The 23210-nt window shown below is 40.3% G+C and overlaps 6 protein-coding genes across 16 annotated transcripts; 4 read left to right on the top strand and 2 right to left on the bottom strand.

Moving 5' to 3' along the window:
* Positions 1-1051: 1051 nt before the first annotated feature.
* Positions 1052-5184, bottom strand: LOC104729146 (protein ROOT HAIR SPECIFIC 17-like). Its single transcript, XM_010448044.2, has 8 exons — positions 4787-5184; positions 4593-4683; positions 4373-4449; positions 4200-4288; positions 3922-4111; positions 3554-3838; positions 3125-3456; positions 1052-3054 (listed from the first exon to the last, which is right to left on the bottom strand). Exons 1-8 carry the CDS (start codon positions 5030-5032, stop codon positions 2721-2723), a joined length of 1644 nt encoding a protein of 547 aa, XP_010446346.2. The 5' UTR covers positions 5033-5184; the 3' UTR covers positions 1052-2720.
* On the top strand, positions 1360-2672 carry LOC104729145 (expansin-like A2). The gene is made up of 3 exons (XM_010448043.3): positions 1360-1528; positions 1637-1931; positions 2012-2672. Exons 1-3 carry the CDS (start codon positions 1402-1404, stop codon positions 2388-2390), a joined length of 801 nt encoding a protein of 266 aa, XP_010446345.1. The 5' UTR covers positions 1360-1401; the 3' UTR covers positions 2391-2672.
* Positions 5185-5805: 621 nt separating the features above from the next.
* Positions 5806-9394, top strand: LOC104729144 (protein DETOXIFICATION 45, chloroplastic). Of its 6 annotated transcripts, none has more exons than XM_010448039.3 (15): positions 5806-5931; positions 6090-6387; positions 6488-6609; positions 6699-6842; positions 6914-7071; positions 7171-7306; positions 7409-7505; positions 7610-7710; positions 7802-7965; positions 8092-8163; positions 8434-8550; positions 8636-8731; positions 8812-8933; positions 9059-9116; positions 9210-9394. In XM_010448039.3, the coding sequence occupies exons 2-15, from the start codon at positions 6101-6103 to the stop codon at positions 9219-9221; spliced, it is 1686 nt and encodes a 561-aa protein (XP_010446341.1). In that variant the 5' UTR covers positions 5806-5931; positions 6090-6100; the 3' UTR covers positions 9222-9394. The 6 variants fall into 6 exon arrangements, with proteins under 6 accessions (XP_010446341.1, XP_087334866.1, XP_087334867.1 ...); XM_087478740.1 differs by having other exon boundaries at positions 5819-5931; positions 6078-6387; XM_087478741.1 differs by having other exon boundaries at positions 5825-5931; positions 6042-6387.
* LOC104729142 (uncharacterized) lies at positions 9211-11201 on the top strand. Its single transcript, XM_010448037.3, has 6 exons — positions 9211-9892; positions 9985-10065; positions 10166-10294; positions 10417-10479; positions 10598-10722; positions 10812-11201. The coding sequence occupies exons 1-6, from the start codon at positions 9800-9802 to the stop codon at positions 10993-10995; spliced, it is 675 nt and encodes a 224-aa protein (XP_010446339.1). The 5' UTR covers positions 9211-9799; the 3' UTR covers positions 10996-11201.
* Positions 11095-13997, bottom strand: LOC104729143 (protein LAZ1). Its single transcript, XM_010448038.3, has 8 exons — positions 13478-13997; positions 13325-13381; positions 13090-13198; positions 12802-12986; positions 12619-12707; positions 12203-12464; positions 11791-12042; positions 11095-11703 (listed from the first exon to the last, which is right to left on the bottom strand). Exons 1-8 carry the CDS (start codon positions 13655-13657, stop codon positions 11350-11352), a joined length of 1488 nt encoding a protein of 495 aa, XP_010446340.2. The 5' UTR covers positions 13658-13997; the 3' UTR covers positions 11095-11349.
* On the top strand, positions 13963-23167 carry LOC104733066 (uncharacterized). 6 transcript variants are annotated; one of them, XR_015574742.1, is made up of 39 exons: positions 13963-14279; positions 14581-14669; positions 14799-14892; positions 15008-15115; positions 15250-15366; positions 15488-15638; positions 15728-15975; positions 16057-16224; positions 16332-16378; positions 16496-16613; positions 16729-16812; positions 16908-17003; positions 17124-17225; positions 17403-17471; positions 17626-17721; positions 17793-17894; positions 17997-18110; positions 18230-18313; positions 18646-18774; positions 18864-19062; positions 19133-19276; positions 19358-19395; positions 19537-19620; positions 19851-19919; positions 20019-20095; positions 20197-20266; positions 20448-20597; positions 20770-20862; positions 20933-21077; positions 21186-21250; positions 21323-21388; positions 21522-21615; positions 21701-21737; positions 21825-21882; positions 21983-22093; positions 22322-22389; positions 22509-22575; positions 22659-22727; positions 22852-23167. XR_015574742.1 is itself a non-coding variant. In XM_087478739.1 (39 exons), the coding sequence occupies exons 1-39, from the start codon at positions 14241-14243 to the stop codon at positions 22954-22956; spliced, it is 3837 nt and encodes a 1278-aa protein (XP_087334865.1). In that variant the 5' UTR covers positions 13967-14240; the 3' UTR covers positions 22957-23167. The 6 variants fall into 6 exon arrangements, 1 of the variants encoding a protein (XP_087334865.1); XM_087478739.1 differs by having other exon boundaries at positions 13967-14279; positions 20797-20862; XR_015574744.1 differs by having other exon boundaries at positions 14103-14279; positions 19206-19276; positions 20797-20862.
* The last annotated feature ends 43 nt before the right edge of the window (positions 23168-23210 follow it).

The raw sequence follows: 23210 nt of genomic DNA, 5'->3' as shown, positions 1-23210 counted from the left end.
TGATAAGGTGTTCGTTGGTGGTGTGTGGAAGGAATTGTTTCGTCTATCTGGTACTCAGCTCAAGTTCAGCACAACATATCATCCGCAGACTGACGGACAAACGGAGGTGCTGAACAGATGTCTTGAGACTTATTTGCGTTGTTTTGCGTCTGGTCATCCGCGAACTTGGGCTAAGTTTTTGTCGTGGGCAGAGTATTCATATAACACGGCGTATCATACGGCGATTAAATCTTCACCATTTAAGGTAGTCTATGGGAGAGGTCCTCCAGCCTTAGTGTCTTATGAGAATGGTTCCACCACGAATTGGGAGCTAGAGGTGCAGTTGAAGGAGCGTGACATTATGTTGTCCCATATACGCGGGAATTTACAGAGGGCTCAAGATTTGATGAAGAAACATGCAGATAAGCACAGGCGTGATGTGGAGTTTGCTGTAGGTGATTGGGTGTATTTGAAGCTGCAACCGTATCGTCAAATGTCTGTAGTTAAACGTCCCTGTCCCAAGCTTGCAGCGAAGTTCTTTGGTCCATTTTTGGTATTGGAGCGAGTTGGTCCTGTGGCTTATCGACTACAACTTCCAGCATCAGCGAAGATAAACAATGTGTTCCATGTCTCTCAGTTGAAGGCCGTAGTTGGTGATCCGCAACAGGTTCAATATACAGATCCGCCGGAGGTTATCGAAGATGAGTTTCTGTTCCCTGAAAAGGTTTTGGAGGTTCGATATAATGCCACGGGTGGACGAGAATTTTTGGTTCATTGGTTTGATAGGCCGGACGCTGAGGACTCCTGGATGTTGTCGAAGGATTTTGTGCAGCTGTTTCCACAATTCACGCTTGAGGACAAGCTGTTTCTCCGGGGGGAAGTATTGATAAGGTTCATCAAGCTTACTATCGCAAGAAGTCATCAGCCACGTCAGCAAAGGACGAGTCAAATGAAGAGAAGGAGTTGACTGGTCAACTCAAGTCAAATTAGTTGACTGACTTGGGTTGTTGCGGAAGGGTTACGGTTATTCTTTGTAGGCTATAAGAGCCGTTGAATCTAGTGAGGACTCTTTATGCTTATTCTGGGTTTTAATTCTCTTGCGATGTGCTTGAGAGCGAGTGATTGATCAATGTTGATCATTTTTATTCAGATTAAGCTCTTCTCTCTTGATTTGTGATTCTTAAGCTCTGTATTACATTCTCAGCAATTCTAATTGAATATAGAAGCATCATTCAGTGATTCCGTTAGATCCTTTCAGAATCTATCACAAAGAGTATATAAATTCACTCTCTTCTCATCAAATTAATAAGGATATTCCCCAAACTCATCGTATTAACTCTTAAGTAAGGCTCATACATACCATACCACCCTTTTATTGGATTATTTGTTTCTTCAAAATCTCTCAACACAAAAAGGAGAAAAATGGGAGGCTCCATTCTCTTCCTCCTCCTCGCAGTCGTCTTCCTCTTCTCCTCATCTGCAGACGCCTGCGACCGATGTCTTCACCACTCTAAGGCATCTTATTTCTCCTCTGCCTCTGCTCTCTCCTGTAACTTACTTTCCCATCTCTCTTTTAATATTATTATTACTTTCTCTTTTTTTTTTTTTTTTTCACATCTTTTATACTAGTTGTTGTATATCTATGGGTTTAATTCAGCCGGAGCTTGTGCCTATGGCTCTATGGCTACGGGTTTCTTCGCCGGTCACATTGCGGCGGCAATGCCTTCCATTTACAAAGACGGCGCCGGTTGCGGAGCTTGCTTCCAGGTCAGATGCAAGAACCCTACCCTTTGTAGCAGCAAAGGAACCACCGTGATGGTCACTGACCTCAACAAGAGAAACCAAACCGATCTTGTCCTCAGCAGCAGGGCCTTCAGGGCAATGGCTAAGCCCGTTGTTGGCGCCGACACAGATCTCCTCAAACAGGGCATTCTCGACATTGAGTACCAGAGGTTCCATTCCTCACCATTCTCATTTCATTTTTACTGTATAAGAACTAATAAGAAGAAGAACTGACAAAATATTGAAACAGAGTTCCTTGCGATTACGGGAACAAGAAGATGAGCGTGAGAGTGGAGGAATCTAGCAAAAAGCCTAACTACTTGGCCATAAAGCTTTTGTACCAAGGAGGCCAAACCGAAGTGGTAGCCATCGACATTGCTCAAGTGGGTTCGTCACATTGGAGTTACATGACCAGAAGCCACGGAGCTGTGTGGGTTACTGACAAAGTTCCCACCGGAGCTCTGCAATTTAAGTTCGTGGTGACGGCAGGCTACGACGGCAAGATGGTCTGGTCGCAGAGGGTTCTTCCTTCCAACTGGGAAGCTGGGAAGACCTATGACGCCGGTGTTCAGATCACCGACATTGCTCAGGAAGGTTGTGATCCATGCGACCATCACATTTGGACCTGACTTACTACTCCATTCCCCTTTTTATGATGTGTAACAGAACAGAACAGAACAGAACAGACTTGTTTATTAACTGAGAGGAAGAACCAACAACAGGAATGCATAATCTCAAGATTCTATTATATAATTTAAGTCTCTTTAAACAAGAAAGCTAAAGAAAGGGATATGTGTATGTACAGAAGGTCTATTAATAACAATATGTACACCATTCTTTCTATCTGTAACCTTGCAACTTTGTGACATTACAATTTTTATACAGATAAAAAGAATTTCTCTATTTGGAAACAATGCTGACACTTGCTGAGAAGAAATTAGTCTGATCAGAAGATCACTTCACCAAATCTCCAAATCGCTTCTACTGGCACTTGCTATGGGGACATTGCCAATGTCTGAGTACTCTGACGAGTCATGTTCATCTTCATTTAGGTCATGTTTTGCTTTTTCTTTTACTCTTCTTGCTTCAGAGGTTCGACAAATGCAGGAGGATGGGTTCTCGTGGAACTCGCCCGCTCCTGGTTTCATTTCATCTGGTTCCCCCATGAAACCCTTCTGGTATTTTCGGACCTTGGATGAGAAATCATCCCATGTCATGTTGTTTCTGTTTGTGAAGACTTCGTACAGTTTCTTCGCGTTTGGACGAATGGTCACTTTGTGTCCCAAGTATCTCCTGCAGACATACACATGTGCATTAGAGAAGAGACCAGTGAAGAAGTGATGTTAAGCGACACAGTATATACCTTCGTCCAGCTAAGATTCTAGCCATGTTACCATTGTTGTTGGTGACAAATGCATCGCTCTCGTCACAGACGATGAAGTCAAGAGCAGCCATCCGTGATGAGAAGTTGGCAAAGGGAGCCAGTTCTTTCTTGGAGGTCAATGTCTCTTTTGTATGGATATTTGGAAAGAGAGCTCTTAATGGTGCCAGTGTATCCTCCCCTCCGTATACTTTGCCTGATGCAACATACAGGTGAACCTCTTTCCCAAAACCTAAGCCTCTGAGCATCAGACCAATCTCTTCTGGCGTCAGGGGACATCTCCCATGCCGCCGTTCTTTGTCAGGGTTTGCCGTCTGCACATTGCAACAAGTCCAAGGGAGTTAAGAGTCTTAATTAGAAGAGGTGATGATATATAATATGGTATTTCAAACTAAGCATAGATATTCTCACATGTAACGTTTTCCACCTTCGTCTCATAGCTCCGAGTTCGAGTCTCTCTTTCTGACCTCCGCCATAATAGCATCCGGAGAAGGCCAACATATCAGGTTCGAACCTGAGATGAAGGGCAACGAAATGTTTGGCTTTGTTTCTCATCCGGTTAACCAGCAATTGGCCCATCCTGTTGATAGACACTGTATACCTCACCGCATGGTAGTTCACTCTGCACCTCAGCTTCTGGAGCTCTGTATCGAGAGCGTTGGACAACCTGTAATCGAATTTGGAGAGTTGTACAACCTGCAACACGAGATTGCATTGTAGCAGATGAGAATACACTTGTATGTATATCATGAACTTAGTTTGGAGGATAAGTAACTGACATGTTTCTTATTGAGTATAGGCAGAACGCGCTGCAGGTAGCAAGAGGGTGTGCACTTCCTGGGGACACGGATGGACTGTAGGCTGCTGGATATTCTTGACAGCTCTTCTTTAGGAAGCTCCTTGATGATCTTCACGTCTTTGGAGAGATGCGAAATGAACCAATCAATGTCAAATATCTCCTCAAAGTTGCTGCACGTACCACAAAAGCTGTGTTATATATATAGAACCAACAAACTAAACAACATCAAATGGGGACCAGAGTGAGACAGGGCAGCACCTAGTGTCCTTCCAGTATGATTTCTGGTCAAGTTTAGGGACCACAAGAGTCGCATTTAGAATGTAAGCCGCAACTACAGCATCTATTATCTACAAAAACGCTTCAGAATTAGAAACCGCCTTACTCAATATATAACATTCAGGATATAAATATGTGGTTCACAAGGAACTCACCCCTGTCCGCTGCTGGTTTAACCCTCCGCTTGTAGCGATCAGTAAATACCGATTGGTTTGCGTTCTCTTGTCCGTAACTGCCACCGTTTCGATTAATTACCAAACCAATTAAATGAGCTGATACATAGAGGAGTCCTTCTAAATTTTTCATGTAATTAATATTCTGAAGGTTTTCTTTTGTCACGTACGCAAATATTTAAGGGTACACGTACGTACGTACCTTGAAAGGAGTCAGTGGCATTGCTGCAGGCAGAGTAGAAGTTGGACAATCTCGAGCTCCATAACTTGCGATCCGACCTTCCGCCATTTTCCTGAGACACACACACAGTTGCTAGGTACGTGATCATGAAAATGTGGAGAGACTTTTAACGTACGTAAATGGTAAAATGGATGATATCATATAAATTTACGTACGGGAACACGAAATGGAGCGTTTGGATGTGGATTGGGTTCGAGATGTATCAAGGGGGGAGGAGAAAGGATGGAGAATGAGAAGAGGAAGAGGAGGAGACAGCCGGAGACGGCAGAGACCAGCGGAAAGAGACGGTGACGGCGGCGAAAGAGAAGCAGTAACTGGTGGCGAATGCCGGCGATGACAAGCTTTGTCTTGTCCGGTTCAGCGCCATAATCTCTTTTCTTCAACTTCAAAGATGACGACATATTTGTAATAACGGAAGAAGAGGCCAAGGAGGATAGGGGGGCTACAAAGAATAGGAAGAAAACAAGAGAAAAGGGAAGGAGAGAGTGCAAAAGGAGGAGGAAGAGGAAGAAGAAGACGTCATATCTCGATGATGCCTCATTATTGCCTTGCCTTGAGGAGAAGTTGGTTGCCGAGAAACTATGCACAAATACTCCAAACTAATCTCAAACTATAAAACAAACAAACGCACAATTTTTTAAAAAAGAAAAAAATAAATATGAGTTTGGGTTTTTTCCTTTAACGTCTCAGCAACTACATCACACCGAATCATCTGCTCTTTAATTATATTATTACCTCTTTTTCTAATTCATTCCCAATTATAATTAGCTGTTTAGATTCTTATCTTAAAATTCAAATGTTTGTTGAAATCGTCATAATTTTTTTATTTTTGTTCCGAAAGCAAACTTATCCAGTTATCCTATTATTTTTTTTAAAATGCCAACTCGTTTGATAAGAATGGTTATTTTTTTTCTTTGACAGCGAATTGTTGAATGGATTTTAAAAAAGGTTTTTCGTTCTAACGACAAAATAAGCTAATATTAGAAACCTCTGTCTTATTAGGAAACATATCAAAAATATATACATGATGATGATGATGATGATGATGATGAATGACATGAGAAGAAAAAGTCAAGTACAAAACGAGCGAATGAATGGGCCTTAATGGACTTAATTTAAGAGGAAACAAAAGGCCCATCTACGAATCCACTCTTCGTCGTCTCCAAACAAGAAACCGCCCTGCAACGGTTAAACCCCACCCCCTGAGTCTGAATGATGAATTGATTGAACCCTTCTCCTCCTCTGCCATCTCTGCCTCGACGACGATTTCTCTACCGCACCGCTCATCCCTCCCGATTCCGTAAGTTTCAATTTTTGTTCTTTTTCGACTCTTTTCTTCTCGATACCCTATCCAGTTCCAGTATCATCATCATCTTCTTCTCGGCTTTCTCTATCGTTTGGGTTTTGTAGACGAACCGAGTAGTCATAATAGTAACGTTTCTCTAGTCGAATTGGCAGAGTGTGTAGTGATGGAGTCCTCCAGTAGAGTAGTGGCTGGGAAGCAAGTTTCGCTGCCCTTGACGAATAGGTTGGCCAAAGTAAATAGACGACGACTAGGCAATTTTCAACCTATAACTCGCTTCAATCAAGCCTCTGCCCCCCAAAACCAAAACTGCTCCCTTCACAGCAATCCAAACCCTGTCTCTCCTTTTCTTGTTACTCGTCGGAAGAGCCAGATTAACCCTGATTCTTCTTCTCCCTTTCTCAACTTGGAGGCCGAAGAAGATCACTCTTGCGGTTCACTGGACAAACTCCCGTAAGGCTGTTTGAGGTGTTGCGTTCTCCCTTTGTTACTCTTTCGCATGTATGTTTGCTACGCTCTTCTTGTCTTTGTTTATGCTTTTTCCTTTTGCTAGGGAGGACACACGTCCTGTGGATATCAAACGAGAACTCGTCATGCTCTCTCTTCCGGCCATTGCTGGACAAGCTATTGACCCTTTGACTCTTCTCATGGAGACTGCTTACATTGGAAGGCTCGGTATTTTTTCCTTTGCTTTCTCGATACCACGGAAGAGGTATTTTTGTAAAGAGTTCTAATTAAGGGACTCCCTTCTTTGGAATCTGCAGGATCTGTTGAGTTGGGTTCCGCTGGCGTTTCCATGGCCATCTTCAACACCATATCAAAGCTCTTCAACATCCCACTCCTCAGCGTTGCCACCTCTTTTGTCGCTGAAGATATTGCAAAGACTGCCGCAGAAGATTTAGCCTCAGGTAAACCCTTTAGCTTTCTTCTCTTCTCATGTTTTCCCAGCCTTATATCTATTTGAATGGATGTACAACAGATAGTCATGGTGACATACCTTCTCAAGGTTTACCAGAAAGGAAACAGTTATCTTCAGTGTCGACAGCGCTAGTGCTAGCCATTGGAATTGGTATCTTCGAGGCACTCGCTTTGTCTTTCGCATCTGGACCCCTTTTAAGGTTAATGGGTGTACAATCTGTAAGTTCGGTCCAGTTTGAGCTTATCGTCATCAATGTCTTGAGAATTTTTGGAGAAATTATATACTGAGGGATGCATGTTTTTTGTCTTTAATACCAGATGTCAGAAATGTTCATCCCTGCGCGGCAGTTTCTTGTCCTTAGGGCACTTGGTGCTCCTGCGTATGTGGTTTCTTTAGCTCTTCAAGGCATTTTTCGTGGATTCAAGGATACAAAAACTCCAGTCTACTGTATAGGTTTGCATTCTTTTAGATTCTTTTGACATAGTCCAAGAATATTCAATTATTATTGAATCTTCTTTTTTTCCATCGGTTCATTCCCTAATTTCCATAATGCAGGCTTTGGTAATTTTCTGGCTATATTTCTCTTCCCTCTGTTTATATACAAGTTCAAGATGGGTGTAGCCGGGGCAGCAATATCTAGTGTCATCTCCCAGTATGTATCTATACATCTTCTTTTTTTTATATATATTTTTTTTTCAGTTTTCCTCCTTGCTCAACCTTGTAGGTTGGTGCTAAACCTCTTTCCTCTATTCATAGGTACACTGTTGCCATTTCAATGCTTATACTCTTGAATAAAAGAGTTATACTGCTTCCTCCAAAGATTGGGTCACTAAAGTTCGGGGATTACCTAAAATCAGGTATGTGGACAACGGTTCCTCACTTATGGAATTTATGGATGTAAGTACTGTATTGATATATCTAGGTTTTAAACTTTGACTTGAATTACAGGGGGATTTGTTCTTGGAAGGACTCTGTCTGTGCTCATGACCATGACTGTTGCCACATCAATGGCTGCTCGTCAGGGAGTTTTTGCAATGGCAGCACATCAGATATGCATGCAAGTCTGGTTGGCGGTATCTCTGCTTACTGATGCACTAGCTTCATCTGGACAGGTATTGGTTTTTATACCTAGAGGTTTTGGCTATAACTTTCTTCATCTGTTTGGTATCAAATGGGACTAAAAAAACCACTGAGATAATTGCGAGAGATGGTATTAAGCCTCGTGTCTTGTTGATCAGGCCTTGATCGCAAGTTCTGCATCCAAAAGAGACTTTGAAGGTGTGAAAGAGGTTACGGCTTTTGTTCTGAAGGTATGAGCCGACACCCCTTTTTCAGTTGAGATTCACTTACTTCCATTAATATAAGGAACAATGAATTAGATTTACCTTGAGGAAGTTGGCGAGAAAGGATGAATATGTTAGAAATGCCTAGCTAAGATGTAGGGTCAGTTGAAGGGAATATGTTAGCTCTCTTAATCATCATGAAGGTGCTGCACTAAAGAAGTGGAATTTTATCTTGTTGGGGGATGGTGATTGATCTCTGGTTATAGAGAGGGATGTAACGTGTTTAGTGTTGTACAGATAGGAGTGGTGACAGGGATTGCACTGGCTATAGTGTTGGGGATGTCTTTCAGTTCAATAGCTGGTTTGTTTTCCAAAGACCCTGAAGTTCTGCGGATTGTGAGAAAGGGTGTATTGGTAAGTGATGTAATTTAATTACATAATAAAGTAAGTGGGTTGGTGGGGATTGGTAGAGCTTTTACTCACGGTAACATGGATACAGTTTGTAGCGGCAACTCAACCAATCACAGCTCTGGCGTTTATCTTTGATGGACTGCACTATGGGATGTCGGACTTCCCCTACGCAGCTTGCTCGATGGTAAGTAAGAGAGAAGTCCTCCTACTACTCCTAGTAAAGAAAAAGAAAAGATAAAACAATATTGTGTATGTGTGTGTCAGATGGTGGTGGGAGGAATATCATCAGGGTTCATGCTGTATGCACCGGCAGGGTTGGGGCTAAGTGGAGTGTGGGTGGGGCTGAGTATGTTCATGGGATTGAGGATGGTGGCTGGATTCAGCAGGTAAAAAGAAAGAGCTTATATATATAGATATATGTAGTGAGACAAAAGTAGAATAGAAAGTGTAGTTTTGTGGTAGAAATGGAAAACTAAAATAAGTTTGTGTGTTGTGTTTGGCGAATGGCAAGATTAATGTGGAGGAAGGGTCCATGGTGGTTCATGCATACAACAACAACAAGTGACAAGGTGAGACTGAGAGAGCCTCTTCTTCTTTTATTATTGTTATAATTTGCCTGCAATTATTGTTAATTAACTCTGTTTCCTATATGTATATGGCAGCGTCTTGCTTGATAAAGGCTTAAAAAGGGAGGGAGGGAGAGAGAGAGAGACGTGCCAGTTCTTTTTAGCTTTTCAGATATAGTACTAGTATTAGATTTTACTTACAGTATTTTTTTAGCTTTGCGATTTTTGTGTTTATTGATAATCAAATATACTATAAAGTATAATAAATACACTTTGCCTAATGTGGAGTTAGATAGGGGACCGCTGTTCGCGAATGCTAGCTATGTCTTAATCTTAAGTACTGAAAAAAACATTTTAGCTGTACAATTTCACTTATTAGGTTATTATTATATTTAGGAAAGGGTAAAAAGTATAAAAAGTTGGAAAAATACGGATTAGAAAGCAATTAGTGATTTTTTTGTTGTTGTTTGTATCGAAGATAAGATAAGACGAAATAGAAGAGGCCAGTCAAAAACCATAGAAATTAGTGATTTGAGATTTTCTGACTAAAAAGAGGATTAGTGAAGAATAAATAAAGAAGCCAGTATCATCATCATCATCAATATAATCCCATCATCAAATAGGTTTAAGTAGAATTATTTGTTTTGACACTGAGAGGGGTTAGGTGAAAAGAGAGAGAGAGAGAGATGGATTCGGTGTTAGTAGGGAAGAACAGGTATTGGGTCCTCCGCCACGGGAAGAGCATTCCCAACGAGAGAGGCCTCGTCGTCTCTTCCATGGTTTGTTTTGCTTTCTCTCCTCCTCCTCTTTTCTTTCGTTATGTGTCTTTCTTCCTTCTTCTAAGTCTTCATCGCCTTTTTTCAAATTGTAGGAAAATGGTGTGCTCCCCGAGTACCAGTTAGCCCCTGACGGTGTCGCTCAGGCTCGCCTCGCCGGCGAATTGTTCCTCCAGGTTTTCCTTTTTTTCTTTGTTGCTTTGCATCTTTTGTTTTTTTTTTCCTTCTTCCAAAAAAAAAAGAAGAAGCTCAAATCATATGATCAAAACTGTGCAGCAACTCAAGGAAAATAACATAGAACTGGACAAGGTCCGCATTTGCTACTCCCCCTTCTCCAGAACCACTCACACCGCTAGTGTTGTTGCTGAGGTCCTCAATCTCCCCTTTGTTTCTCCTCAATGCAAGGTAATGTATATACCTTCTCTCTGATATACCCCAAACTGGATGCATCCCACATCCTTTACTATATTATTGTTTTTTTTTTTTTTGTTTTTTCTTTCTCAAAGTTGATTTGCGCTTTTAAGCAGATGATTGAAGATCTGCGAGAACGCTATTTTGGACCTACTTTTGAACTCAAGTCACATGACAAGGTGCTTTGTCCTTACTGTTCCTTCTTATATTTACTTCCCTATCCCTTATTATAGAAACGGCCAGTGAGAGACGACAAAAGTGTTCTCAAGTTTCTTTTTCTCTGGTTGCCGCACGCAGTACCCAGAGATATGGGCTCTTGATGAGAAAGATCCATTCATGGGACCAGAAGGAGGTGAGAGTGCTGCTGATGTTGTTTCCAGACTTGCCTCTGCCATTGCTTCCATGGAATCTGATTTCCAAAGGTATAACAAAACAATGCCCTCCTTCCACTTTTCTTACTTCATCCTATACTAAAAGCTCTAAGTGCTTCTTCTTTCTACGTATCCCGTAGTTGTGCAATTCTGGTCGTCAGTCATGGAGATCCTCTCCAGATGTTGCAGAACGCTTTCCATTCAGCTAAGCAGCAGAAAGGAGATGGCTTGGCTGAGAGGATTCAGATGAGCCGAGTTGCTTCTGTCTTGTCACAGCACCGCAAGTTTGCTCTCCAAACTGGGGAACTCCGTCCTCTCATCTGATTGGCAAAATCTGATTTTGCTATTATTTTTTTTCTTGGAATGTCTCTTTTCTTATCCAGTCTTTATCAATTCCAATCGGCATTCTTGCAATTGCTCAAGTTGGAATAACCTATTTAATTTTATATGACCCTCTGTTAGTTCGAAAGACACAGCGAACATGAACATTTATTTACTCTTTCTGTAATAAATAAAGAAATCATGCTCAATTTATGTTCGTATCTTCAAATCTGTACACAGATATTCATTCTTTAATGGCTTCTAGGTAGCGTGATCATCCTCTTCTCACAAACACCTCCGCTTTGAGGACAAAAATGTGGGACAACCTTGTCCAGTCCAAAGGATATACTTACTTTGTTAATCTTTGGTGATCCATCTGCGGCCCCTTACCTCAAATCCACCATAAGCTTGCTCACTACTGCTCTCTCCCCCGCTCTCTGCGCTCGTGTATCCTGATTTACGCCTGTGCTTTTTGCTTCTTGTAACTCCACTATCGCTATAACTACCATTTAGAAGCGGATCGTCGATACCGCGAATCACTCTCCGACTGGAGGATGATGACATGCAACTATCGTCCTTCACTCTTCTCTTCTCCTTGTCATGTTTCTTTATGTTCTGAGAGATCTTGTGCAGTTTCTCATTAAACTTTGTGATGCTCTTCTCCATAGGCTCCACTGCTTGAGTCACTGTGAATCTCACGTCTTTAACAATCTACAAGATATATAGCATCTTTGTGATCAGTTAGAAGCTATTCATCAGATAATCAATTTCTTTGGATGGAACAATTAGAAGACTCACATATTCACCACCACCAACGAAAACGTCTCTCATGCTTTCTTTGAGGGTCATACCACTTCTGATATCAACGTCAGGATGCGGTAGGCGGACCTTTGTTGGTCTCTCACTGTCCCTAATCTCATCTGGATCAATAGGACAGTCAACAGATGCATAGTCACCAAGAACTGAAACGGATCCTGTAAAGCGGTCTCCCATTAGACCGTAAGGTTTTGCTGGGAATACATACAGGTGAACAACGGAAGCAATACCCATCTGCACTGGACAAACACAAGTGTTCAAAGCTTTAATTTGTTCCAAGAAAGAAAATCCAAGAAGACTCCATAGACTGTTGTAAATAGGAAGCAACGAAGAAGAAAAAGTTTTGTACTCATTAAATCTTTTCCAGCAAGGTTGGTAACAGAAGACAATTTACCTCTATGCAAATGATGAAATCTTGGACACTAGTCTTCAACTGCAAGCTTTGTGCAATAGAACTTTTGAACAAACCGAGGGAAGAGAGAAGAGCAATGGCAACACCTTGCCACCAAGTGAGAAACACAATGGACTTGAATGTTAGAAATTTGGCCAGGGGCTTAATGTGCGCAAGCTCATCTTTCGTAGCACCATAGAACTGAACCAGACAGTATAATGCCCATGACTGACTAAAATTTAGAACCACTGCCAAATAAGGGTACCTACAAAAAACAATATATACATAGGCAAAACAGTAAGATGCCATCTTGATCATAATTCATCACAGATATAATTGATTCTTGTTTCTAAAGGCACAATTATTATACTAGCACAGTGCTAGTAGCACAGTCCTTTTTCAAAGTTGCCTCAACGTACCCACATGACCATTTAAACTCTCCTTCACAATACACACCGAAGGCTTCAAGAATCAGAGCAGTGAGGGCAGTTAGAGACTTAATTATCATCTGCCAAAGGAGAGAAATAGTTTTACTTCCACAACAAAGAAAAGAAAAGAAAAGACATTTTGGAGCAAAGAAGCATTATGAGTGGGAAACATACATATTGAACAATACCAAACTTAACAACTTGATAGAACCAGTGACTGAGCCTCCAGGGTTTAAGGAATAAATTCATAGGAAAAGGATGTTTGACAGTTCCTTTTTCATCATTGTGGTCTAACAGTGGCGTCTTAAAGCTCTTACGTCCTTGTCTTTCCATAAACTCAATAGTCCTTTCTTCTCCACCTGATAAACGGAGTCAATGAATTACGATGACAAGAAATGTCTGAGAAAGACTTGGGACAAGAGAAGGGGAAAAAAAAGAGATAAAAAATGGTCGGTCTAATACCTATGCAGGCAACAAGGTATCTACCAAAACAGTACATGGCAAAGGATTCATAGCAGTCTCGAAGAATCCCACAATCAACACTGATGGATGGTTTGACAAGTGAAGCAAACTGTTAGAAACAAACAGAATTAGGATCAGAATCCCTTGATGAGATAAGCAACGAGTGAACATGAATGAATGTATAATGAATGATACTTTGGATATTATCACATGGATAACAGAATTAATTACTAACCGATTCTATAGAATAGCAAGGGACCATGAGGATGACTCCAATCAAAAACTTTTGCTCCTGAGAGAGAGAGAGAGAAATGGGGATGATTTGATTAGACAAAAAGGAAGGGGAAAACAAAAAAGCCTAAGAAGAAGAAGAGGGGACAAGACAAACCTCAGGGTTCTTGTAAGTAGAAAGGTGATCGAAGACTAAAAAAAAGGAAAGGGAGAGAGTGAGAAGCAAAAAGGCACCGGCCATAAAGCTTGCCCACGCAGGAGCCGAGTAAGATGAAAGGACGAGCCCGACCAGATGTTCATCGTAATACTCTTTTAATAATACTTTCATCTCCTCCATTCTATTTTGATGAAATCACCAATACAACAAGCTAACTAACTCCTCCCTCTCATCCATCCATCCATCCATCCACACAGTAAACAATTATCGAAGAATTCAGCAGCTGACCAATTCTTCTTTCTAATCAAAAAGCATGAATTTCTATGGGTAAAAAAAACCCTAGCAACGAACGAGAGTGAGATTAAACTGGATCCGCGCGCGCGCGATTTTGAAGGATGATGATCGGAGGCAGACCGAGAAAAAGAAGGAGCCACGGAGGAGAGCCAAAGGAGATGCAAAAGCAAAAAGATCCTTCTTTCCTTTCCTTTTTTTTTTTTTTCATCTAATAATATCTTACTTTACTTTTGTTCTTCTTCAACTTCTAAAATAAAATTAAAACAAAAAAACGGCATACATTGCGTTCTCCACGCCTTAAAACGGCAACTGACACATCGCCGTAAATGATGGATGGATATTTGTTGGGATTTGGTCTACAACAACCCCTCCTCTCTCTCTCTCTGTCTCTGCAACTACTACGCCAAAAAGAATTAAACCCCCCTCCCCAACACAACTGCTCGTGCTCTCTCAATTTCATAGACAAACCATGGCGGCGATCCCTCTCAAGCTTCTCCTCCTTTTCCAGGCAAACCACTTATAATTTTCTTCTGTCTTGTCTCTCTACTTTAGTTTAGTTTAGACTTTAGAGTTAGTCTCTTGGGAAATAAATTTTCCTCTTTTCATCTGCTTTCTATTCTAGGGTTTTGTATCTATGTCATGATGTATGCCAAGAGTAAACCGCGCCAACTGCATCTACTTTGTTTCTTATTTTGTTAGTTAGGCTGCTTGATTGATTACACACACCTGCACTTGTTCACTCTTTTTAATTTTCTTATTGTTTACTTGTGTCGGTGCATGCTGATATGCGAATGATTGTCATCTTGCAGCTGCTTACTTTCTCTCTTCTACTCAGCGCAGACCTCATCAGCAGCTCCTCCTCCTCTCTCCTCAGCACCCATTCTGTTGTTGAACCTAGGTAATTTTTATTAGAGAGATTAATACACGTGTCCCTTAATCTCCATCTCTTATTGTCTACTAATAATAATTTGGTCGTATTCGTGCGCTGCTTCTCTCTCTCTCTCCTCTCTGTCTGTAATAATTACAGACATTCACAAGAGTATTGCGCTATGTATGACATCTGTGGAAAACGCAGCGATGGAAAACTCCTTAACTGTCCTTTTGCTTCCCCATCCGTTAAGGTGTTTCTTCGTCTTCTTCTTCTTCTTCTTCTTCACATTACGTCGTTTTCCTTCAACTTGTTTCTTTCCCTTGTGCATCTTTGACTGAACTTGAACCATTCGTTTATTTCTGCAGCCCGATGAACTCTTTTCTGCCAAAATCCAAAGCCTTTGCCCGACCATTAGTGGCAATGTCTGTTGTACAGAGTCTCAATTTGACACTTTGAGGTCTCAAGTTCAACAGGTTTTACTTTTCTTTGCCTAATCTACTTTTCTTTTTCTCTTATTTTTTTTGCTCTACTCATCTCTTCATATCCTTCTAGTAAACTAGGTGATTTACTAATTTTTTCTGTTGTTGATGCCATCTATCTATTTTAGGCTGTTCCTTTTCTTGTGGGTTGTCCTGCATGCTTAAGGAACTTCTTAAACTTGTTCTGCGAGCTCTCCTGCTCTCCAAATCAGTCTCTTTTTATCAACGTCACTTCTATTGCTGAGGTTAGCTTCCATTTCTTCATGTCACTAGTTCAACTTAACTTTTGACGGTTAGTTAAGTTGAGACCCGTTAATATGGTTAACAACACCCTAGCATTCTTCCTACTTTTGGGATTTATTCTAGGTGAGTGGGAATTCGACAGTGGATGGTATAGACTATCACATAACTGATACGTTTGGACAAGGTCTTTACGAGTCCTGTAAAGAGGTGAAATTTGGAACTATGAACACACGTGCCATTAACTTTGTTGGTGGTGGTGCCCAAAACTTCAGAGGTGCTCTGCAGTCTGTTTCAAGGCCTTGTATACGATTTTCATCCTTGTTTCAAAAGTTCTAGATTTCATCTTTACTTCTGCTTTTTCAGAGTGGTTTACGTTTCTTGGTCAGAAAGCACCACCTGGCGTCCCTGGTTCACCCTATGCAATGAACTTCAAATCGACTACTCCTGAGTCATCTGTGATGGTGCCGATGAACTTATCTGTTTATTCATGTGGTGACACATCCCTTGGATGCTCTTGTGGTGATTGCCCTTCCTCACCAGCGTGCTCAAGTCCCGAACCCCTTCCGCCCCATGAGGATAACTCTTGCTCAATCAGAATCGGTCCTCTTAAGGTGTGGGTTATACACTTTTCCTTTAGACCATTATTAGGTTGGTATGATCTTGGATTTGATACTGCTGATTTTACATTTCAGGTTAGATGCATTGAGTTATCAATGGCACTTTTATATATTGTGCTGGTGTCTTGCTTCTTCGGATGGGGTGTGTTAAATCGAAGAAGAGATGTAACCAAGCCTGGTGATAGCGCCGAAGAAGATGGAATTACTAGTGAACCCAAGGCACAACGCACACTTGGTGTCAAGGTATATCAATGTATTGGCTAGAAATTGGGGTTCTTCTGTGTTTGTATATGTAGCATATAATACTACATTTATATAGTCACATATATGCTGAACTATCCTTCTCTTAGGTGCAACGACATGCTCCTGTTCAGAGATACTTGGAAAAATTTTACAGGTAAATCTCCAGGATTTTGTTTCTTCGTCTATATTTTACCCACAAGGTATCTCATACAATTAGAAAAACCAGAACTGTTAAGATGATATTGTAATTGTTTCCAATTGTTTGCCTCAGAACATATGGGTCATGGATTGCTAGAAATCCTTCTCTTGTTCTTTTCATTTCGGTGGCTATTGTTCTTGCTCTCAGTTCAGGTCTCTTTAAGTTTAAGGTGGAAACACGACCAGAAAAGGTATGTATTAGCTCTGCTAGGATCATGGTTACACGAAATTTTTTATGACATGGATTCAAAAGCGAAGCCACTACGTACTGGTCTGATTGTTCATGTGGATTTCTACATTTTGTAGTTGTGGGTAGGTCCTGGAAGCAAAGCAGCAGAAGAGAAAAAGTTTTTTGATAGCCACCTTTCACCATTCTACAGAATCGAGCAGGTAGTTCTATATTATTTTGCTTCATCTGTCTATATACTAGTTTATTATTTACAATATATAACCTTTGTTCACGATTTCCTTCTGTGTCATGAAAGCTTATCTTGGCCACTGTTCCTGATCCCAAAAGTGGCAGGGCGCCTAGTATCGTGACAGATGAAAATATTCTTTTGCTTTTTGACATACAAGAGAAGGTATTTGTAAAAATGCTTTTAACCAAAATGCTAGTCCAAGTGGAGTTTTACATCATTTTCTTTCAGTATCATTCTTTTTTTCTTCTGTTTCTGTTATTACTTATCCCCCAAATATCACAGGTCGATCAAATTCGTGGAAATTATACCGGCTCGAATGTCGTTCTGACTGACATATGCTTGAAGCCTTTGGGAGGTGATTGCGCCACTCAGAGTATTCTGCAGGTTGATAATTTCTAAGCTCGTGAACTTCTCAATGGTTTTAATATTTTGTGAAACTCCTCATGGTTTATATATACACAGAGTACCTCCATGTGTTTTCTCAACTTCTTAAACATAAAAACTCATCTTGCACATGGAATCTCTTCTCTACTGACGTCGCTTTTTAATTCACATTTTCAGTATTTCAAGATGGACTCCGGAACTTTTGATGATTATGGAGGAATTGAGCATGCTAAGTACTGTTTCCAGGTTTAATTTTTGTTCAGTATCTTACACATAGCCAATATTTTTGTCGAAGATGGGGAATTTGAGTCATTCACTATGTAATTACATTGTTGAATGTCTGCCCTCTTGATTAGTGATTTTATACTGTTTTCTGATACCCTCGCTCTTCAACCTTCAGCATTACACTTCATCAGAGATGTGTTTGAGCGCTTTTAAGGCGCCTGTTGATCCTAGTGCAGTGTTGGGAGGATTCTCGGGGAATAACTATTCGGAGGTAATGGTTCGGAACTTAGTTGTTCAGTACCTTTTGGTTATTAATCTGACCTAAACGAACTGTATTTTCAGGCTACTGCGTTTGTTGTAACATATCCAGTTAACAATGCCATTGGTGATTCAAGCAATGAAAGGGCAGTAGCATGGGAAAAATCGTTCATTCAATTAGCAAAGGTTCTTTTTTTCCAGGGCTTAATTTTTTATTATTTTTGTTTCTCCAGAGAAATTGGTCACTTTCTTTCAAAATTATAAGTGTTTTTTACTTGCACTTTCCAGGAGGAGCTGTTACCTATGGTGCGATCCAAGAATTTGAGTCTTTCATTTTCATCCGAAAGCTCAATAGAGGAAGAGCTGATAAGAGAAAGCACTGCTGATGTTATAACAATAGCTGTACGATAACAAACATCTTTGAGAGCTATCTCTTACCATCTTCCTGCCCAGATTTTCTTTGGTAATGTGTCCTACCAAGATTTACATGCCAGTGATCTGTTTTTGTATTCCATCATCAGGCAAGCTATTTGGTTATGTTTGTTTACATTTCCGTTACACTTGGAGATGCGCCGCAGTTCTCTACTTTTTATATTTCATCGAAGGTATGTGTGTCTTGATCTTCCTCTCAAGTTTGTTCCTCTATAGACATTTCAGTTGTATTAGATCACGTTAGATTTTGGAGAAGCAACGTATTGAATATTGGGAATTTTATGATATGCTAGGAATTACTTTCATAATAATGCCTGAATATTTGTTAGGGGGATCTTCACGGAACTATTGATACTCCCTTTATTTTCCTTACCCCCTCTACCATGAGTGTATATGATCTTTGAAACTAAATATTCACAGTCAACTATCTAGGACTGGGGAAATTAAAGTATTGTGGATGTACAGTCATTTTACACAGATAACTTACGAATAGCATGACTTCTAGGTTTTGCTCGGTCTTTCGGGGGTTGTGCTTGTCTTGCTTTCTGTACTTGGATCTGTTGGATTTTTCAGTGCCCTTGGAGTTAAATCCACATTGATCATAATGGAAGTCATCCCGTTCCTAGTCCTGGCTGTAAGTTCGTTTTCAGTCTCTGTAGTAGGAACAGTGGAAATTTGGTATATCTGTTGATGCTGGATATACTAATGGTTTTTCTATAACAGGTGGGAGTAGATAATATGTGCATACTGGTTCATGCTGTAAAGAGACAACCTCGTGATGTGTCTTTAGAGGAACGGATTAGCTCTGCACTTGTTGAAGTAGGTCCATCCATTACGTTGGCAAGTTTATCCGAGGTCTTGGCTTTTGCTGTTGGAGCTTTTGTTCCAATGCCAGCATGTCGTATCTTCTCCATGTTTGCAGGTTTGTACATATTTGGTGCTCTCTGTGTACATTACTTGTGAGTCTGTGACATTGTTCTTCACTTGCGCAGCTTTGGCTATCATGCTGGACTTCTTTCTGCAAATCACCGCTTTTGTTGCGCTAATCATTTTTGACTGCAAAAGATCCGCGGATAACAGGATTGATTGTTTCCCTTGCATAAAAGTTCCGTTATCTTCTCAAGAATCTGTTGAAGGTTACTTCTGGAAATTTTAGAATTAGTGTCTTTTAACTGTATCATTTACTTTAATTTAGGCAGGGTTTTGTGCCTTTGTAGGTGGAAGGGGACCTGGGTTTCTTGAGAGATACATGAAGGTGTTTTGATTTTCTCAGAACTGGGACAACTTCTCTTTGTTATTAATACACATACGATTCGTGCAACGCAGTCACAGACACACGCAAATATGTAATTATGGTCCGCAATCTTTTTGATTTTTTAGTCTTGATGTTCCCCAGGAGGTTCATGCACCCGTTCTTGGACTTTGGGTTGTAAAAATGGTTGTTGTTGCTGTATTCTTGGCTTTTGCGCTGGCAAGCATTGTAAGTTGCTGAGTACATTTTGTTCATTACTTTCTTCTCACTATATATATACTACCTTCTTTTTTTTTTTTTCCCGTTTAACACTTCTTTTGTTATAGGCACTACAATTTAACTATAACCAACAAAAGTTCAAAAGAGAGATGGACTGAATTATATTAATTTTTTTCTGTAGTTACGAGTTGGTATTTTTTATTTGTCTGCTTAAATTTCCTATGTTTTTATTCATTCAGGCCATCAGCCCAAGGCTTGAAACTGGCTTGGAGCAGAAAATTGTTCTTCCTCGAGACTCTTACCTTCAAGTTTAGTGTGTTCCATTTTTTACTTCTCCTTTATGTTGTTTTCTTTGTGTTCATCTCTTGCTCATTTCCCCCAGTAATGATTGGAATTTTATTTGGCAGGACTATTTTGACAGTCTGGCAGAGTACCTCAGAGTGGGGCCGCCTTTATATTTTGTAGTAAAGGATTACAATTACAGGTTCTCTATCTTACACACACACACACACTCAGAGTAACATTCTCTCTGGTACAATTTATTATCTAGCAGTTTTCCTGCACTGAAATGGATTCTTTTCGCAGCTTGGAATCAAAGCATACAAATCAGTTGTGCTCTATCAGCCAGTGCAATTCGAATTCCCTGTTAAATGAGGTAATAATAATGAAGTATAGCGGAGATACTCATGTCCTAAATTATCATATGATTTCTTACAAGTTTGATGTATCTTCGGTAAAGATCACCTTGCGGTGGGGGCCACCAAGGCTGAACACATTTAAAGGGCCATCAAAAGGGTTAGTCCGTAACATTCTTTCTTTTTCCCACCTTCCACCAGATATCAAGAGCGTCACAAGCTCCAGAAACAAGTTACATTGCGAAACCAGCTGCGTCTTGGCTCGATGATTTTCTTGGATGGCTATCACCAGAGGCTTTTGGCTGTTGTCGGAAGTTCACTAATAGCAGTTATTGTCCTCCAGATGACCAGGTCAGTCTTATCGTTTATAGCTTATTGTGGAAACTACCTTGATTTCTTAGTTTCTTTGTCTCTTTAACAGATATAGTCATAGATGAAACAATTATGGTTCATAGGCTATTTTTTTTTTATCTGTTTAATTGCCTTTAAACAAACATGTTTAAAATACAAACTGGTGTTCCAGTCTCTAACTTAAATTCTCAAGCTACAGCCACCTTGCTGCACAGCTGAGGAAGATATTTGCAGTTTAGATGGGATCTGTAAAGACTGTACTACAGTAAGCCTCTGCCTCTCTCTCTCTTCATCAACAATGTTTAGAATTCAACTAATTCTGTAAATCGTTGCAGTGCTTTCGGCATTCAGATTTGGTTCATGATCGCCCATCTACTGCTCAATTCAGGGAGAAATTACCCTGGTTTCTTAATGCTTTGCCATCGGCTGACTGTGCAAAGGGTGGTCATGGGGCATATACAAATAGCGTGGATTTAAAAGGTACTCTAGAATTTGCTTAAAGAGAACATCTATTTGCACTATACTTCGTTTCTTTAATTTTCTTTTGGTCTGAACCTACTTCCCGTGGCGCTTGATTTTTTGTTTCAGGGTATGAGACCGGTGTTATACAGGCATCTGAGTTCCGTACATACCACACTCCACTTAACACACAAGTATGACATTATTGTTTCTAGAAAGCAACTTATTAAGAAAAAAACTCAAAAAGTAAATTTTTTTTTCTTCAGGGTGACTTTGTTAATGCCCTGCGAGCTGCTCGGGAGTTCAGTTCAAAAATATCCAATTCCTTGAAGGTTTGAACCTGGTGATAAATTCTGTTTTAAACAATTATAGATTAGCTGGCTTTGCTTGAAGGAAGACGCTCAACCATATGTGATTTTTGTTCTACTCAGCTTCCTGTATAATAACACTTTTTCTTATATGCAGATTGACATCTTTCCATATTCTGTCTTTTACATTTTTTTTGAGCAATATCTGGATATCTGGAGAGTAGCTTTGACAAACCTCGCTATAGCAATCGGTTTGCTTCCCATCTATCAAATTTTTAGTTTTTGCTAGAGGTTGACCAAAAGAAAACTCTTTACATTCTTATATTGCTTTGGCAGGTGCTATATTTATTGTTTGCTTGTTAATCACTTCCAGGTCAGTTATCTCTCTATACATTATACAAAATTTTAGAATGTGAGGATGTCTTGATGTTGATTTCGTTTATTAACATGTCAATTTCAGTGCTTGGAGTTCGGCCATCATTGTCCTTGTATTAGTGATGATACTCTTGGATCTCATGGTATTTAGTAACACATATCCAGAGAATCTAGTCTCGATTTGCGTTTTGGTTCATGCGGTTCTGGGTGCTATATGTAATCATCCTTGATGTGTTTGAGCAGGGTATGATGGTGATTCTGGGAATCCAACTCAATGCAGTTTCTGTTGTGAATTTGATAATGTCAATCGGGATTTCTGTAGAATTCTGCGTGCACATATCACATGCTTTCCTGGTAAGAACAAGCCATGCAACCTTACTCCAAACACTATACCGCATATATTGGCACTACAATCTGTAGCCATGTAGTAGCAGAACAACTTTTCTCACAATTGCCATTCGCTTATTGGTTAAGTCATAGTGGATTTAATTTAAGGATGCAAAACAAGCAATGTCTCTTTTCAACCTTGCGCGGATCTGTTGTGAAATATTATATTTATTTCGTGCACTGCTTCAAATGCAGATGAGTAGTGGGAGCAGAGAACAAAGAGCGAGGGAGGCACTGGAAACCATGGGAGCTTCAGTTTTCAGGTGATGAAGCTTACGATCACTTGCTAGTCGCTATATTTTCACTTTTCTCCGAAGCAATTTTTATTTTTTATGCAAAGGCATTAGTCTAACTGGTTTAGTGGTCATGTTGTTGGGGACAGTGGGATCACGCTCACAAAACTTGTTGGAGTGATTGTGCTTTGCTTCGCAAGATCAGAGATATTTGTGGTAATGACACCTAAATCCTTTGCCTTGTGCAGTTCTTGGTCTCTTGCGAGTTGATTTAAATGGATACGTATTGGTGCAAACAGGTGTATTACTTCCAGATGTACTTGGCACTGGTTATAATCGGTTTCTTGCATGGGCTTGTTTTCTTACCAGTAAGTTTATCTGGAATTATCTGCTACCTTCTAGTGATCTAGCTTGAACATCCAATACAATGTCATCTCTAGGCATTGTAGACAGTAAACATCTAATGGTTGATTGATTAATTGTGGGTTTCAGGTCATACTGAGTTTAGCTGGCCCTCCGCAACTACATTTGGACATCGAGGAGCAGCAGCAAGCAGACCAAGCTTCTTCCTCCCTGTTGAACCACAGACGCTCTTAAGTCTTAACTCAACCTTCACATTACTCGTATTGTGCAAATGTCTTGCACAATGTCAAAAAAGAACTAAAGAATCAACAGTGTGATTACTGGAATATCCTCTGTATCAAAGTTAGGTGACAGGCCCATGGCCCAAAGTATGGCTTTTTGGTACAATTTCTTAACTAGAGTTACGGTTAAAGAAAACATGAAAATTAAAGACTTTGGAGCTAAATCCTATCTACTTCAAAAATGGAACACAGAAAAGAAGCTGGGAG

The sequence above is a fragment of the Camelina sativa genome, chromosome 12, assembly GCF_030686135.1.
Source record: "Camelina sativa cultivar CO46 ecotype springtype chromosome 12, ASM3068613v1".
NCBI classification, from domain to species: Eukaryota; Viridiplantae; Streptophyta; class Magnoliopsida; order Brassicales; family Brassicaceae; genus Camelina; species Camelina sativa.
This window is presented reverse-complemented; position numbering and strand designations above follow the sequence as displayed.

Excerpts from the sequence above, each read along its gene's own strand:
- LOC104729145 (XM_010448043.3), top strand. The coding sequence starts at position 1,402 with ATGGGAGGCTCCATTCTCTTCCTCCTCCTCGCAGTCGTCTTCCTCTTC. Across the intron at positions 1,529-1,636 it reads CTCTGCCTCTGCTCTCTCCT|CCGGAGCTTGTGCCTATGGC; the intron begins GTAACTTACTTT and ends GGTTTAATTCAG. Across the intron at positions 1,932-2,011 it reads CTCGACATTGAGTACCAGAG|AGTTCCTTGCGATTACGGGA; the intron begins GTTCCATTCCTC and ends ATATTGAAACAG.
- LOC104729146 (XM_010448044.2), bottom strand. The coding sequence starts at position 5,032 with ATGTCGTCATCTTTGAAGTTGAAGAAAAGAGATTATGGCGCTGAACCG. Across the intron at positions 4,450-4,592 it reads TGCCACTGACTCCTTTCAAG|TTACGGACAAGAGAACGCAA; the intron begins GTACGTACGTAC and ends AAACGGTGGCAG. Across the intron at positions 3,839-3,921 it reads CTATACTCAATAAGAAACAT|GTTGTACAACTCTCCAAATT; the intron begins GTCAGTTACTTA and ends CTCGTGTTGCAG.
- LOC104729144 (XM_010448039.3), top strand. The coding sequence starts at position 6,101 with ATGGAGTCCTCCAGTAGAGTAGTGGCTGGGAAGCAAGTTTCGCTGCCC. Across the intron at positions 7,966-8,091 it reads CACTAGCTTCATCTGGACAG|GCCTTGATCGCAAGTTCTGC; the intron begins GTATTGGTTTTT and ends CTTGTTGATCAG. Across the intron at positions 8,934-9,058 it reads ATGGTGGCTGGATTCAGCAG|ATTAATGTGGAGGAAGGGTC; the intron begins GTAAAAAGAAAG and ends GCGAATGGCAAG.
- LOC104729142 (XM_010448037.3), top strand. The coding sequence starts at position 9,800 with ATGGATTCGGTGTTAGTAGGGAAGAACAGGTATTGGGTCCTCCGCCAC. Across the intron at positions 10,295-10,416 it reads TTGTTTCTCCTCAATGCAAG|ATGATTGAAGATCTGCGAGA; the intron begins GTAATGTATATA and ends GCTTTTAAGCAG. Across the intron at positions 10,723-10,811 it reads ATGGAATCTGATTTCCAAAG|TTGTGCAATTCTGGTCGTCA; the intron begins GTATAACAAAAC and ends CGTATCCCGTAG.
- LOC104729143 (XM_010448038.3), bottom strand. The coding sequence starts at position 13,657 with ATGGAGGAGATGAAAGTATTATTAAAAGAGTATTACGATGAACATCTG. Across the intron at positions 12,987-13,089 it reads ATACCTTGTTGCCTGCATAG|GTGGAGAAGAAAGGACTATT; the intron begins GTATTAGACCGA and ends TCCGTTTATCAG. Across the intron at positions 11,704-11,790 it reads TCGTTGGTGGTGGTGAATAT|ATTGTTAAAGACGTGAGATT; the intron begins GTGAGTCTTCTA and ends TATATCTTGTAG.
- LOC104733066 (XM_087478739.1), top strand. The coding sequence starts at position 14,241 with ATGGCGGCGATCCCTCTCAAGCTTCTCCTCCTTTTCCAG. Across the intron at positions 17,895-17,996 it reads CGTTCATTCAATTAGCAAAG|GAGGAGCTGTTACCTATGGT; the intron begins GTTCTTTTTTTC and ends TGCACTTTCCAG. Across the intron at positions 21,616-21,700 it reads AAACCTCGCTATAGCAATCG|GTGCTATATTTATTGTTTGC; the intron begins GTTTGCTTCCCA and ends TTGCTTTGGCAG.